Genomic DNA, 15033 nt, shown 5'->3' on the forward strand with positions numbered 1-15033 from the left:
ATCTATGGTTTATATCTGTCATTGGTTTACCTTAGGGACATTATTGTCATTTAATGTTCGAGAACATTATCAATCATCACCCTAGGGTATCGCTTTCACTGCCATCTAATTAATGCTGATTTATAACCACCCTATAGGGCAGGGTATATACTGCTGTGAATTTCTGAGATTGTAAATCTTTACAGAAATAGAAAGCCTTATCTTTCTCCCATGGAGCTGGTTGCTAGTTTTGAGCTGCTGCCTGTGCATTTAGCAGCCCAATGCATAGCTACAATGCATTGACAGTATCAGTAGTTTAGCCAATGGTATAGAATTTTAAAGACTCTCGAGAAAAGGAAATCCTTGTGTATGAGGTTCAGATGTTCTCTCATGACTAATCTGGTCTTCGATCATGAGTGTTCAAGATGTTAAATCTGTCCTCGAGATAGTCTCTAAATTCAGGTAGCTTATATTCAAAATTGTATTTTGGCTCTTGTGGACTTGCTTTAATTTTCTTCAGCTTCAATATGAGCAGTTGGTGGCCTGTTCCACAGCCTGCCTGGCCTTGTTTTGGCTGATAATACTGAGTTTCTTTATTGTCTCTTTACAAAGATGTAGTCAATTTAATTCCTGTGTATACCACCTAACAAGGTCCACATATATAGTAACTATTTATGTTGTTTAAAAAGAGGTATTTGCCATGAAGAAATCATTGGTCTTGAAAACATTTATTATGTGCTCTTCAGCATCCTTTCTATCATCGATGCTTCCCTTTTTGTTTCTAACTTTCACATTCTAATTAGTAATTATCACAGCATCTTGGTTGGATGTTTGTTCAATTTCAGATTGAAAAAGCTGGTAGAATGATTCAATTTATCTATCATTGGCTTTAAGTAGTTTGTGTAAAATTTTGAATAATAGTTGGATTAACTGGTTTTCCTTGTAAGGATATGGATATTAACCTTTCGTGATGAATGCAGTGACATTCCTCTTGAATTTGCCGTTCTTGGCACAGTAAACCATATAATTGAACATAATAGCCACTACTTGTCTAGCTCACTAAAGCCTATTATCTTTATATATTCCATTTCATTGTTGACAATTTTCAGTTTTTCTAGATTAGTACATCATACATTCTATCTTCTGATTTGTAGCTATTTCTTCTCCTCTTGAGTTGAGTGCCATCAGTAAATGAAGAACTTAAAAGTTTTGTTATATCTATGTCATTAATTTCTACTCCACTTTGAGGAAGCAGCTCTTTCACAATCCTATTTTGAGTGTCTTCCATCCTGAGGGATTCATTGTTAGCACTACATCAGACAATGTTCTATTGCTTTTCACAAAGATTTTCAGTAGCCAATCTCTCTAGAGTGGACAGTTTAGTGCTTTTTCCTACTCTAGTCTTAGTCTGGAAATTTTACCGAAACCTGCTCACCGTGGGTGCCTTGCTGGTATTTCAAGTACCAGTGCCATAGTTTCCAGCATCACAGCAAGAGGCAAGCCATTACAATAACGACAAACTAACAGATGAGTGGCGATAACATTATTTTAGTAACATATTTACCAGATGTTGGAGAAATCAACAAAATTTTATCTTAATTTTAAATTATTCACATTTGTCAATGGCATCTCAAGATATGTATATATCTTTTAAGTTTTCCATTTGAGACAATATTTATACTTTAAAAAAAAGAATCATTATTTATTCTCAACATTAAAAAAAACCTTTTTAGTTATTTGAAGGGCTCTTGGAACAATATTTTGGAGAAAGTAATGTAATCTAAGTAATTTTAAATATTATATTAATAAAGTATTTAATTAATAAAATCAAATAAACAAAGTAAAAATTCATAGAGACTTTTATTAAATAAAACCATAAAATTATGAAGCAATTATTCTTTTACTTGTCTTTCATCTAGGCCTATATACGTCTGAAGGCAATATTTCCATCTCTGTACAACTCCTCAATGAATGCTATGCTCTTTGATTAATGTTACATTAAAAGATCAGCATGGCATCCTCAAAAATAAATAAATAAAGTGTGACGGTGTTGAAATTAAATTACTGTAAAAGTGAGATAAAAATCTGTCAGAAGGAAAATTCAAATACTTTTCATTAACAGAGAGCAGTAAAAAAAATGGTTAGTGCACAAGTCAAAGGCGATCGATTTGTGAAATCTATTTATCTTGGAGCTCTGTTGGTGAAATGATTATATGTTGGGTTGTGACCACAAGGTCAGCAATTCAAAACCACCAGCTGCTCTGCAGGAGAAAAATGAGGCTTTCTACTCCTGTAAAGAGTTGTTATTGTCATTAGGTACCATCCAGTTGGTTCCACTCAAAATGACCCTATGTACAACAGAAAGAAACAACCACTTGGTCATATGCCATCTCACAATTGTTCTTATGTTTGAGTCTATTGTCATAGCCACTGTATCAGTCCATCTAATTGAGGGATTTCTTCATTTTCACTGCCCCACACTTTGCTAAGCATTATGTCCTTCTCTAGGAACTGGTCTCTCCTGACAACATGTCCAACGTATCTGAGACAAACTCTCATCATCCTTACCTCTAAGGAGCGTTCTTGCTGTCCTTATTCCAGTATAGATCTGTGTGTTCAGTTTATCCGATTGTTACTGTAAAGAGTTACAGTCCTGAAAACCCACAGGGGCAGTTCTACTCTGTCCTTTAGTGTCTCTGTGAGCCAGAGACTCAATGGTAGTGAGTTTGGTTTTATCTATATTAGATATGTATATAGCTGTTAAGCTATCCAATTGAAACTAATATATATATACTTTTTTTTAAAAGAATGTCATCGTCTCTTTTCTACATATGCAGCAGTTACTTCAGCAACAGACTCAAGCTAATACTGAAATGAAGACAGAATTTAAGGTGCTAAAAGAAAATAATCAGGTTGTATTTTCCTTCAGTATATTTTCATTGAATGAGCTTTACCTGGTTTAGTGGCATTAATCTGTCTAATTTTATCAAGATTATTTTCAATACTAGGTGTAAGATATTAGCCTTGTTTATCAACTTGGTATTAGTGCCTAACACATTGAACATATATATTTTTAAACTCACTAGGTAAGTGTTGAAGTTTATTAAGTATCTAATTTTATTTTGTTTAGAATTGTGTTAAGGGACCAAAACGAAAAATAAAAGGTGATAACTATCACCATATTTAAAAAGAGTGATCAGTGAGCTTCCAGAAGTTAAGAATATATTTCTTTTCCTTTGATAGAACCGGTTGTTTTACAACAACAATCACCCATCATACTCTCTTCAGTATACACTTATTCTACACTCATTGACTATTTCATTTCCTGTTATTTTGTATTTATGCTAACTCTGAAAATATTCTCAGACAGTATCTGATGGTCTAAGCTCCATACAGGCCATGGTAGAGCCTAAGACAGCCCCCACAGGCCATTCTGAATGATATACCAGAAGCCCTGATGACAGCTAGAGCACATGAGGAATTGGGGCTGACTGGCAGCAGGATGCCTTCTGCCACGAGTTTGCAAATTCTTGGCCTGAACACAGAGAGCACCGGATCATGGTTTGACAATGACAGGTTAAGAGCTGGCAGGTGGATAATAGGAGAGGGCCTGGAGGTGCTGGAGAGGCCAGTGGGGCAGGGGAGAATCAGGGAGAGGGAAGAAGGCCCTTGTGGCTGTGGAGCAGAAGTAGGTGGAGGTCATGCAAGGTCCCAGCCAGGGTGGGTGGTTCAGGCAGTGGACAGACAGCAGGCAATATCCAACCACCATCACTACCCTCAACCTCTGTAGGTTCTGCTGGGGTGGGGAAGGCATGGTGAGGAAAGATGACTTGCTTGCCACATATAATCCAAGACCTGAGTGTGCAACAAAGGGGTGGCACTAGAATTGAAGATAGGTTGCACCCCCCATTTCTCATATAGTCAATTTCATAAACAACTTGATCTTTGGAATCTAATCATGTTGATAAGGGAAACAAAGGTATACCAGGAGGTACACACACACACACACACACACACACACACACACAAAAGAATGTTTTTCAAAGCTATGTATTTGATTTTTTTGCAAAACAATCTTATCACCTTCAAAGATCTCTCCATTATACTTAACACACTTGTCAAATCTGCAATTCTATTCTTTGAAACATTTTTCAAACTCATCTGTTTGAATGGCACAGCACCTTCCTCATTTTTTCTTCACCCTTCTACGTCATCAAGTCAATGTCCCTTCACGTCCCTCTTCATTCACAGAAACAAAAAGAAGTCACATGCAGTGAGGTCAGGTGAGTAAAGTGCATGGGGCAAGAGAGGCCTGCTGTGTTTTGCCAAAAACTGATGCACTGAGATGGCTGCATGAGCAGGTGCATTGTGTGGTGGCAAAACGAGTCCCCGGTCTTCCACAAATCAGACCATTTTTTGTTGCACAGTTACCTGTCTTTTCAGAAGCTCTCATTAGACAGCTTGATTAATAGTCTGACGTAGTGGAATAAACTCCAAATGCACTATAAGTCTATATTTTTATCAGTTTGGGAAGTTGATGAACATCCAGATAAGATTTGTCATTGATCAACATTTCACTTTTTTCGAAATGAGGAAATCACTCTTACACTTGAGTTTTTCCCATAATGCTGTCCTTGTAAGCTGTGTTCAGCTTCACAACAATTTCTGCTGCATTTTTCCTCAGCAGGAAACAAAATTTCCTAGCTGCATGCTGTTCTCTTAAATCAGCCATCACACACACACACACACACACACACAAATAAATAATAAAATGAGGTTCAAGCAAAACTACTTTTACAAAAAATTCACTGTGACTAGAGAACCTTACCAGGGGAAGCCACTGGGTGCACTAACTCAGAGTAGGTTGCTCAATGCTCACCTAGTGGGAAAAATGTGCACTGTGAAAGCTCCCCTCTGACCAGCGCAATTCCAGGATTTTTTGTTGTATTTTTGTATTCCCTCATATATAAGAAAATTATTATAGAAGTCAAGAAGACGTGATTGTTTTGGGGGTACAATGTTTTTTTTTTAATTTTAATTTTTAAATCATTTTATTAGGGGCTCATACAACTCCTATCACAATCCATACATACATCAATTGTGTAAAGCATATTTGTACATTTGTTGCCCTCATCATTCTCAAAACATTTGGTCTCCACCCAAGTCCCTGGCATCAGGTCCTCATTTTTCCCCTCCCTCCCCACTGTCCAATCCCTCATGAACCCTTGATAATTTATAAATTATTATTTTGTCATATCTTGCCATGTTCGGCGTCTCCCTTCACCCACTTTTCTGTTGTCTGTCCCCCAGAAAGGAGGTCACATGTAGATCCTTTCAATCATGTTCCCTTTCCAACCCACCCTCCCTCTACCATCCCCGTATCACCACTGACACCACTGGGCCTGAGGGAATCATCTGCCCTGGATTCCCTGTGTTTCCAGTTCCCATCTGTACCAGCGTACATCCTCTGGTCTAGTCAGACTTGCAAGGCAGGATTCGGATCATGACAGTGGTGGCAGAGGGGAGGAAGCATTTAGGAACGAGAGGAAAGCTGTATTTTTCATCGTTGCTACATCACACCCTGACTGTCTCGTCTCCTCCCCAAGACCCTTCTGTAGGAATGTCCAGTGACTTACAAAGGGGCTTTGGGTCTCCACTCCGCACTCCCTCGCTCATTCACTATGGTAAGATATTTTTGTTCTGATGATGCCTGATACCTGGATCCCTTGACACCTGGTGATTGCACAGGCTAATGTTTGTTGCTTCTGAGCTAGATGGCCGCTTGTTTACCTTCAAGCCTTTAAGACCCCAGATGCTATCTCTTTTGATAGCCAGGCACCATCAGCTTTCTTCACTACATTTAGTTGTTCACCCACATTGTCTTTAGCGTTTGTGTCAGGAAGGTGAGCATCATAGAATGCCAATTTAATAGAAGAAAGTATTCTTGCATTGAGGGAGTACTTGAGTGGAGGTCCAATGTCCCTCTGCTACCTTAATACTAACCCTATAAATATATGCACATAGATCTATTTCCCCATCCTCATGTATAAATATATTTTCATATGTACATGTCTTTATCTAGACCTCTATAAATGCCCGCTGCCTCTCAGCTCTTTCCTCTATTTCCTTTGACTTCCCTCCTGTCCCACTATCATGCTCAGCCCCCACCAGGGTTTCAGCAATTCCTCTTAGTTACATTACCCTTGATCATGCCCAACCAGGCCTCCCACACCCTCCTCACCACCGATTTGGATCACTTGGTGTTCCCTTGTCCCTGGGTTTATTAACACCATTACCTTTCCCCCAACCTTCCTGTCTCCCATGTCCCCACGGAAGTATCGGTCCTGTTGTTTTCTCCTCCAATTGTTCATCCAGCCTATCTTATTTAGACAGACCTGTGGAGATAATAACACGCACAAAAACAAGACAGAGCACAACCACGCAACAATATACAACAAAACAACAACAAACCAATGACAAAAACAAAACACAAGAAGAAAGAAAAGCTTGTAGTTAGTTCAAAGATCGTTTGTTGGCCTTTAGGAGTGTTTTCCAGTCCAGTCTGTTGGGGAACCATGCCCTGGCCCCAAAGTCCACCTTCAGCATTCCTTGGGGACCTCGCTGCTCCATTCCCTTGCTGTTCTGTTGCACCCCCTTAATGTTTTGCCTCGGTGTGGCGGGATCCGATCGGGTGCAATTCCCTCACTGTGTCTCCGGTGTTGTCGCCTGTAGGGTTATGGGTCAGTGAGGAACGTCATGTCTCATAGTGGGGCCTGCCATTTGGTCCTCTCTGTCGACTGGCTGCTCTAATTGGGAACCTCGACCTCCTGGCCTGTTGGGCCATGATGTGCTCCACTCTCTCCTCCTCCCCTTTCATCTGCTCCCGTGTGCTCTGATCAGATATGTCCCTCTTTCGGAGCTGTAGATTCAGTGCTGCCCTTTGAAATAAATTCTTTGAGGCGAGGGGCAGAGGTCCCCTTAATAGTTGGGGTTGGGGCCAGCCCCCGAGACCTCTCCACTGGTTCCCTACTCCACGCTGGCATGTTGCATTCACATCTTGGAGCATCGGATTGAAGTCTGGTCCCTCTTTCCCTGTGGAGACACAAACAATACCCTGGGAGTGCAATGGTGTAGAGGCTTCTCTCTTACTTCTCCAAAGAAAAGGTATGCATTCTTGAGACTAAGTGAGATAGACTACATGAGAATTACTTCTACACATTGCAGTACAAGATGAGAGACTGCCATCTTGTTCTTTGAATGGATGCTTGAGATATAGAAACCTAAAAGCTCACTGAGATGAAGTCAGTGGAGTATAATGTCAAACGCTTATGTGGAAGAAGTTGGCATGTATTTCTTGAAGACTGGGAATGGACTCCGAACATACATAATGGTGCCTAGTTCTGGACTGAAAATTTCAAGGAGGAACATTGTTGGAGTAATCTGTGCCAGTGAAGCTTGAAATGTACTGTGCTTATTTCAATACAACATAGCCCTGGAAAAGTGTGCAAGAGAGAATCGTTGGCTTCACATAAAGGAAAATGGGGATTAGTGGGGAGATTAGAACTTTTATTGGTGTCACTGAGCCAAGCAATGGGATATCCTGAGACTTGGAACATGTTCCACTGGGATGACAAATAGAAACTTTCTGCTCTTCTGAAGCATTAAGATTAAAGTTGCCAAGGATTTACTCTTGCTTAGCCCCACAATCATGTTCATGGAAGCAGCAGTCGAGAGCTCATGGCACATGGTGTTGATTAAATCTGCTCTTTAAAGTGTTGAGAAGCAAGGTGTTTATTTGAGAACTAAGGTGTGCCTGATGCAAGCCATGGTATTTTCAATTGGCTCATATGCATGTTAAAGTTGCACATGGAATAAGGAAGACTTAAGAAGAATTGGTGCATTTTCATTATGGTGATGGTTAAGAATATTGAAAGTCTTGAGAATGATTGGGGCAGGGAATGTATGGATGTGCTTTATACAATTGATGTATGTATATGTATGGATTGTGGTAAGAGTTGTTTGAGTCCCTAATAAAATGTAAAAGAAGGAAAAAAAGAATATTGAAAGTACCATTAACTGTCAAAAGAATAAAGAAGTGTTTTGGAAGTACAGCCAGAATGCTCCTTACAGGCAAGAATAGAGAGACTTCATCTCATGTACTTTGGATAAGTTATTTGGATACACCAGACCCTGGAGAAGGACATCATGCTTACTAAAGTAGGGGGGCAGCGAAAAGAGGAAGGTCCTTTACACGATGGATTGACACAGTGACTGCAACAATGGGCTCAAATATAAGATCAATTGTCAGGATGGTGAAGGGCTGAGTGGTATTTCATTCTATTATACATAGGGTTGCTATGAATCAGAACTGACTTAATGGCACCTAACAACAATATTCCATCAATTCCTGGAGCCTTGTTTTTAGATAATGCTTTCAGTGTAGTTTAGACTTCTTCCTTAAGTACCATTGGTTCTTGTTTACATGGTACCTCGTGAAATGATTGAATGCTGACTAGTTCTATTTGAAACAGTGAATCTGTGTATTCTTTCTATCTTTTTGGGGGGCTTTGTTTTTTAAGTCAGTTTATTGTGGGCTCTTACAGCTCTTATAACATTCCACACATCACTTGTATCAAACATATTTGTACATATTTTACCATTATCATTTCCAAAACATTTTCTACTTGAGCCCTTGGTATAAGCTCCTTTTCCCCCACTCCCTCTACCACCCTACCACGTTCATGAATCTTTGATCAATTATATATTGTTCTTATTATTTTGTATCTTACCTGTCCATTGGCTCCCTTCACCCACATTTGTTATTTATCCCCTTCGGGGGGGGGCATATACATCCAATCTTGTGATGGGTTCCCTCTTTCCATCTTCTTTTGATACTGCATTGTTCAATATTTTGCTCGTAGAGTTTTGCAATCATATTGCAACTCAAGGCTTAAATTTTTTCTAATATGCTGTGTGTTCTTCCTTTTTGTTCTTTTTTTAAACTCTAGGTCATTGCACATTTTGTTAAAATATTTGGCTTTATTTTCTTGATCTGCCATTTAAAATTTTCTCTTCATTTTTTGACTTCATAATTTCTTCCATATATCTTAGCTACTCTACAATTAAGAGCAAGTTTCAGAGACTCTTCTGACACCAACTTGGATCTTTTGCTTCCTATCTTTTTAATGCCCTTTTACTTTCTTCTTAGATGGTGTTCCTGATGTCATCCCATAGTTCATTGGGTCTTCTGTCAGTAGTGTTTAATGCATCAAATAAGTTCTTGAAATGTTCTCAGAATTTAAGTGGGATATAATTCAGGTCATATTTTGATCCTGTAGACTTGATTTCATTTTCATCACCTTCAAACTGAACTTACATAAGAGTAGTTGATGGTGTGTTCCACAGTCTGTCCTTGGACTGGTTTTATCGGCTAATATTGAGTTTCTCTGTCATCTCTCTCCACAAAAGTAGTCAATCATGTTGCATCATGTTACCTTCTATTTATTTAGTAGTAAAATTTGGAGAATGGAGACCTAAATTATCATAATAGAGGACTCATCTATTATGATCCATAGTGTAGTTTAGATATATAACTATGTTCCTATAATCATATTGTTAAAATAATATTGATAATGATAGTTCACTGTGTATTCCATCTGGAGAAGTCCATGTGTTTATTGGCCTTTATGTTGTTCACAAAGGTATTAGTGATGAACAGCTTATTGGTCTTAAAAATTTTTATCATAAGGTCTCCAGCTCAATTTCTATCAACAAGTTTCTTCCTGTGTGTTTCCAACTTTTGCATTCCAGTCATCAATAATTTTCAATGCATCTGGATTACATGTTTGATCAAATTCTGACTAAAGACATTGGTAAAATTCTTTAATTTCTGCATCACTAGCTTTAATGTTGGTACATAAATTTTAAAAATAGTTGTATTGGTTGGATTTTCTTGTATGTGCATAGACATTATCCAGTCACAGACAACATTGTACTTCAAGGTAGATTTTTGAATGTCCTTTTTGACAATGAATGCAATGCCATTCTTCCTGACTGTGTCATTCTGACATAGTAAGCTATATGATTTTCTGATTCAAAATGGCCAATACCAGACCATTTCACCTCACTAATGCTTAGAATAATGATCTTTATGTGCCTCATTTCATTTTAATGCCATCCAATTTTTCTAGATTCATACATCATATATTCTAAGTTTCACTAGTAATTGATGTTTGCACCTGTATCTTCTCATTTTGAGCCATGCTCATTCAGGCAAATGAAGGTCCCCAAATATTTACTTACTCCCACAAGCTTTACTCTCTCCAAGTCTTTCCAGTCAGTCCCACTTTGAGAAGGACGCTTTCCCCTAATCATATTGTGAGTACCTTCTGACCTGAGGGTCCTCAGTCATATTTTGAGTGCCTTCTGACCCAAGAGACTCATCTTCTGGTACTACTTCTGACAACGTTCTGCTTCTGTTTTGATGCTATCCATAGAGTTTCAGTGGCTAATTCCTCTGAAATGGACAGCATATTCTTTCTATGCAATCTGCTATTAGTCTGGAAGAGCTGAAAAACCTGTTCACTTTGAGTTACCCTGCTGGAAGTTGGAATACCAGTGACATAGCTTTCAGCATCACAGCAACACATAAGCATTATGTATGACAAACTGACAGACAAGTGGTGGTGACAGAATAATCACTGCCATTGAATTGATGCTAATATCAACCCTGCAGGACAAGGTAGAACTGCCTCTGTGTGTTCATGAGACTGTAACTCTTTTCAGGAATAGAAAGCCCTGGTTTTCTCCTGGTGATAATATATAGGCAAGCTGAATTTCATATGGTAAAATGTCAAACAAATTATTGGCAAGAATGGGACTGAATTGCCAGCTTTTTATTTTGGTAATAAAGAACATTAAAAATAAACAATATTATCTATCATCCCTATCATTTTATAACATCTTAACAAAAAAAGTGTATTGAGGACATAATCTCAAAAGAAAGGACAGTAAAAGACATTTGATGACCTTACACTGATATCTTTTACCATGGACCAGTGAAATTTTTGTCATGGATCAGTGCTTATCTGCAGATATGTTTGAAAACCACTGATATATAGTATAACAAAATATTAATGTCGAACTGATGCTGAGGCTATCACAAGTGTTTTCTCGAGGAGCATTCTAATTCCACCTGTACTAAAAGGGATCATTACTCTTGGTAATGGCTTCCGATTTTCCAGTGCTCTGCAATCATGCTGCTTTCTGTTTTATTTTTTAGTAGAACAATTTAGAAAATGGAGACCTAAATTCGTATCACAGAGAATACTCTCTATTGTGATTCATAGTTTAATCTAGATAGATAAGCATAATTATGTTTCTATAATCATGGCATTAAAATAATAGTAATAAGGATAATTTACTTAGGTTTTGGCAAACTAAACCATTAGCTGATGATCTTATTTTAACCTACCAGAATATCCACTTTTTGCAGAGACAGTTTTCAGATTTGTTAATGCAGATGCAAATTGTACCAAATAATTTCCCAATTGAATAGAAACTACACGATGATAACTTTAGCCTCTCTTTTTTACTGATGTAGCACAAAGTCTTATAACAGTGCCAGACATGTAATAGAAGTTCATTAAATCTTGTTAAATGACTGAACAATTAATTAATGAATAATTCCCAAGTTCAGATATTTTATGTCAAGCCTTCTGTATAATATGTTAAATTGAACACATGCATTGACTTCTACTTCTTTCTAAAACAGCCATAAAGTAACAATTATTTAAAGGACATAAATCAAGGACAACGAAATAGGGAAAGGAAACAAAAAGTTTTAAGTAGGAACCAGATAAACAATTGATAATTTACTTAGTACATGAGAGAAAGGAAAAACATAAGCCAAAAATGCAGAAATTGCCAGCAATTGCAAGCAAGCAATGCCTCTAGAATTAGGGTGTGCAATTGAAGCCCTAAACATGAAGTTCTGTAGAAGAAGCCATTGCATCGCATGGCTTCTTCTTCACTTTGTACAATTAAGCACTGCCCCTCTCCTTCTTGGCAGAAGAGTGAAAGTTTACTTTGGAGAGTTTGTGGAGCAACTGAGGTAGGAGGAATTCAATGATATGCCAATGCCAGCACCAACTTATACCAATGAAGTCTAATTGTTAGCTATTAGCAGTGGTTTAAAATTTACCATGGTGGGAGTATTTAACACTAAAGAAATTAGCAAATGCTGAAAATCTGGTGTCCCTTTCCCCTCCAAGGCCTGTTTATCAGCACATCTTTGGGAGTATTATAGTACAGAGTGTAAAGTCTAACTACTGAATGGTGAGTCCTTTCAATCACTTTCCCCATTCAGAGGTCTCTCAAGAAGAGACTGGAAAATTCCTTTTTGAGGAAATTAACTTGCCCATGATGTTGCAATTAAGCTCTTCCAGTGGAAAATTCTAATCAGGGCAACCTATAGTGAAGCCTGCCATTTTATAAAACATTCTACAGTGTTTAATTCCCCGTTCTCAAATAGGATTAGACAGTCAAGGATCACTGCACATTTTTTTTGAAGAAAACCAACAGAATGAAAAATGAACAAAACAAATAGGATAATGAAAAGAACTTACAGAAATTAATAAAATATCATTCATTAAGAATATATTAATTTCAAAATTAGAACCAAGAGGCTATAAAAATTCATAAGAGAGAACTCTTACAATAAAAAAGTATACGAGTAGACATAAAAACCACTGGACAGGTCAGAAGATAATGTTGAGGTATTCTAGAAAATACAACTAAAAGACTAGTCAATGACAAATGGTGGACTCCATGACAGACAATAATAATAATATGATGTTCTTAAAACAGTCTATTTGAGATGTCAGTCATTTCTTGTCATATCCATTTGCCCATCTAAAAGAAACTGCCCACATCAGATAATCTGTTAGTTTCATTTTCTTAGAAGTTACATTCTTCCATTCCAATTTGAATTTATTGTTCTCTAAGTCAGCTGCACAGATGAGGTTCTTTGTCCATAATCACTTTGAGGTTTCCTTTTCTCTCATAGTACCCCTGTATGATAGAATAGAACTGCCTCATAGGGGTTCCTAAACTATAATCTCTAAGGAAGCAGGTTGCTAGGTATTTTCTTCAGTTACAGCTGGTAGATTTGAACTGCTGACCTTTTTTTAAAAAAGTTTTGAATTAAAAATATATAGTTTTATTGACATATCTTACAGAATCCAATATATCCATTCACATACAATTCTGTTGTTCATTCCCATCGAGTGAGGTTATACAACCATCAATGCTTTCACCTCCCAACTCCTCCCTTCCCCCCACCCCGCTTCCTGTACCATCAGGAAACCATTACTCCCGTAACTATTTCTGAAGGGTTATCTATCTTAACTTTCATGTACTGCACAATCTTAAATATACAAATGAATATTTGCAAATCTAACATGATTAATGAAAACCATAATACTAAGGGGAGGAAATATTTAGGAACTATAGTTACGTGGTTCATCAGTGCCATACTACACCCTGAATTTACCATCTATTCCATGTGACCTTTCTACAAGGGACTGCCCAATTATCTTACAGGTGGGTTTTGGGTCTCCACTACATCCTCACCCCTTCACATCAGTTTGGTTGTGTGTTTTTGAACTTCTGATACCTCTTCCTGTTGACATCTCATGATCACACTGGCTGGTATGCTACTTCCATGTGAGCTTTGCTGTTTCTCTGCTAGATGACTACTTGTTTAATGACAAGCCTTTTTTTAATTGAGGGGTCTTACAGTTCTTGTAACAATCCATACATCAATTGTATCAAGCACATTTTTACATATGTTGCCATCATTATTTTCTAGACATTTATTATAACCACACACCTTTAGACCCCAGATGTGATCTCTTTTGGTAGCTAGGCACCATCAGCTTTCTTTTTTTTTAACCTTTTTTTAAAAATTAATTAATTAATTAATTTATATTTTTTAATTTGAACAATTTATTAGGGGCTCATACAATTCTTATCACAGTTCATAATATACATACATCAATTGTATAAAGCACATCTGTACAGTCTTTGCCCTAATCATTTTTTTCTCCTCTTTTCTTTTTTTACATTTTATTAGGGACCCATACAACTCTTATCACCATCCATACATATACATACATCAATTGTATAAAGCACATCCATACATTCCCTGCCCCAATCATTCTCAAGGCATTTGTTCTCCACTTAAGCCCCTTGCATCAGGTCCTCTTTTTTTTTTCCCCTCCCTCCCCTTTCCCCCCTCCCTCATGTGCCCTTAGTAATTTATACCTCGTTATTTTGTCATATCTTGCCCTATCCGGAGTCTCCCTTCCCCCCTTCTCTGCTGTCCCTCTCCCAGGGAAGAGGTCACATGTGGATCCTTGTAATCAGTTCCCCCTTTCCAACCCACTCACCCTCCACTCTCCCAGCATCGTCCCTCACACCCTTGGTCCTGAAGGCATCATCCACCCTGGATTCCCTGTACCTCCAGTCCTCATATGTACCAATGTACAGCCTCTGTCCTATCCAGGCCTGCAAGGTAGAATTCGGATCATGGTAGTTGGGGGGAGGAAGCATCCAGGATCTGGGGGAAAGCTGTGTTCTTCATTGGTACTACCTCGCACCCTAATTAACCCATCTCCTCTCCTAAACCCCTCTATGAGGGGATCTCCATTGGCCGACACTTGGGCCTTGGGTCTCCACTCTGCACTTCCCCCTTCATTTAATATGGTATATATATATATATATATACATATACATATACACATATATACACATATATACACACACTTATATCGTTGTTGTTTTTTTTTGCATGATGCCTTATAACTGGTCCCTTGGCACCTCGTGATCGCACTGGCCGGTGTGCTTCTTCCATGTGGGCTTTTATGCTTCTGAGCTAGATGGCCGCTTGTTACCTTCAAGCCTTTAAGACCCCAGACACTATCTCTTTTGATAGCCGGGCACCATCAGCTTTCTTCACCACATTTGCTTATGCACCCATTTGTCTTCAGCGAT

At 38.2% G+C, this 15033-nt stretch overlaps 1 protein-coding gene across 1 annotated transcript in view; it reads left to right on the plus strand.

The window, feature by feature from the left end:
• Positions 1-15033, plus strand: part of CCDC73 (coiled-coil domain containing 73) — a 130529-nt gene that overhangs the window by 88097 nt on the left and 27399 nt on the right. Inside the window, exon 11 of the mRNA XM_075545934.1 lies at positions 2787-2891. Within this exon, the coding sequence (XP_075402049.1) occupies positions 2787-2891 (105 nt within the window). The remainder of the gene's footprint in view (positions 1-2786; positions 2892-15033) is intronic.

This window comes from Tenrec ecaudatus, chromosome 4, assembly GCF_050624435.1.
Source record: "Tenrec ecaudatus isolate mTenEca1 chromosome 4, mTenEca1.hap1, whole genome shotgun sequence".
Taxonomy (NCBI): domain Eukaryota; kingdom Metazoa; phylum Chordata; class Mammalia; order Afrosoricida; family Tenrecidae; genus Tenrec; species Tenrec ecaudatus.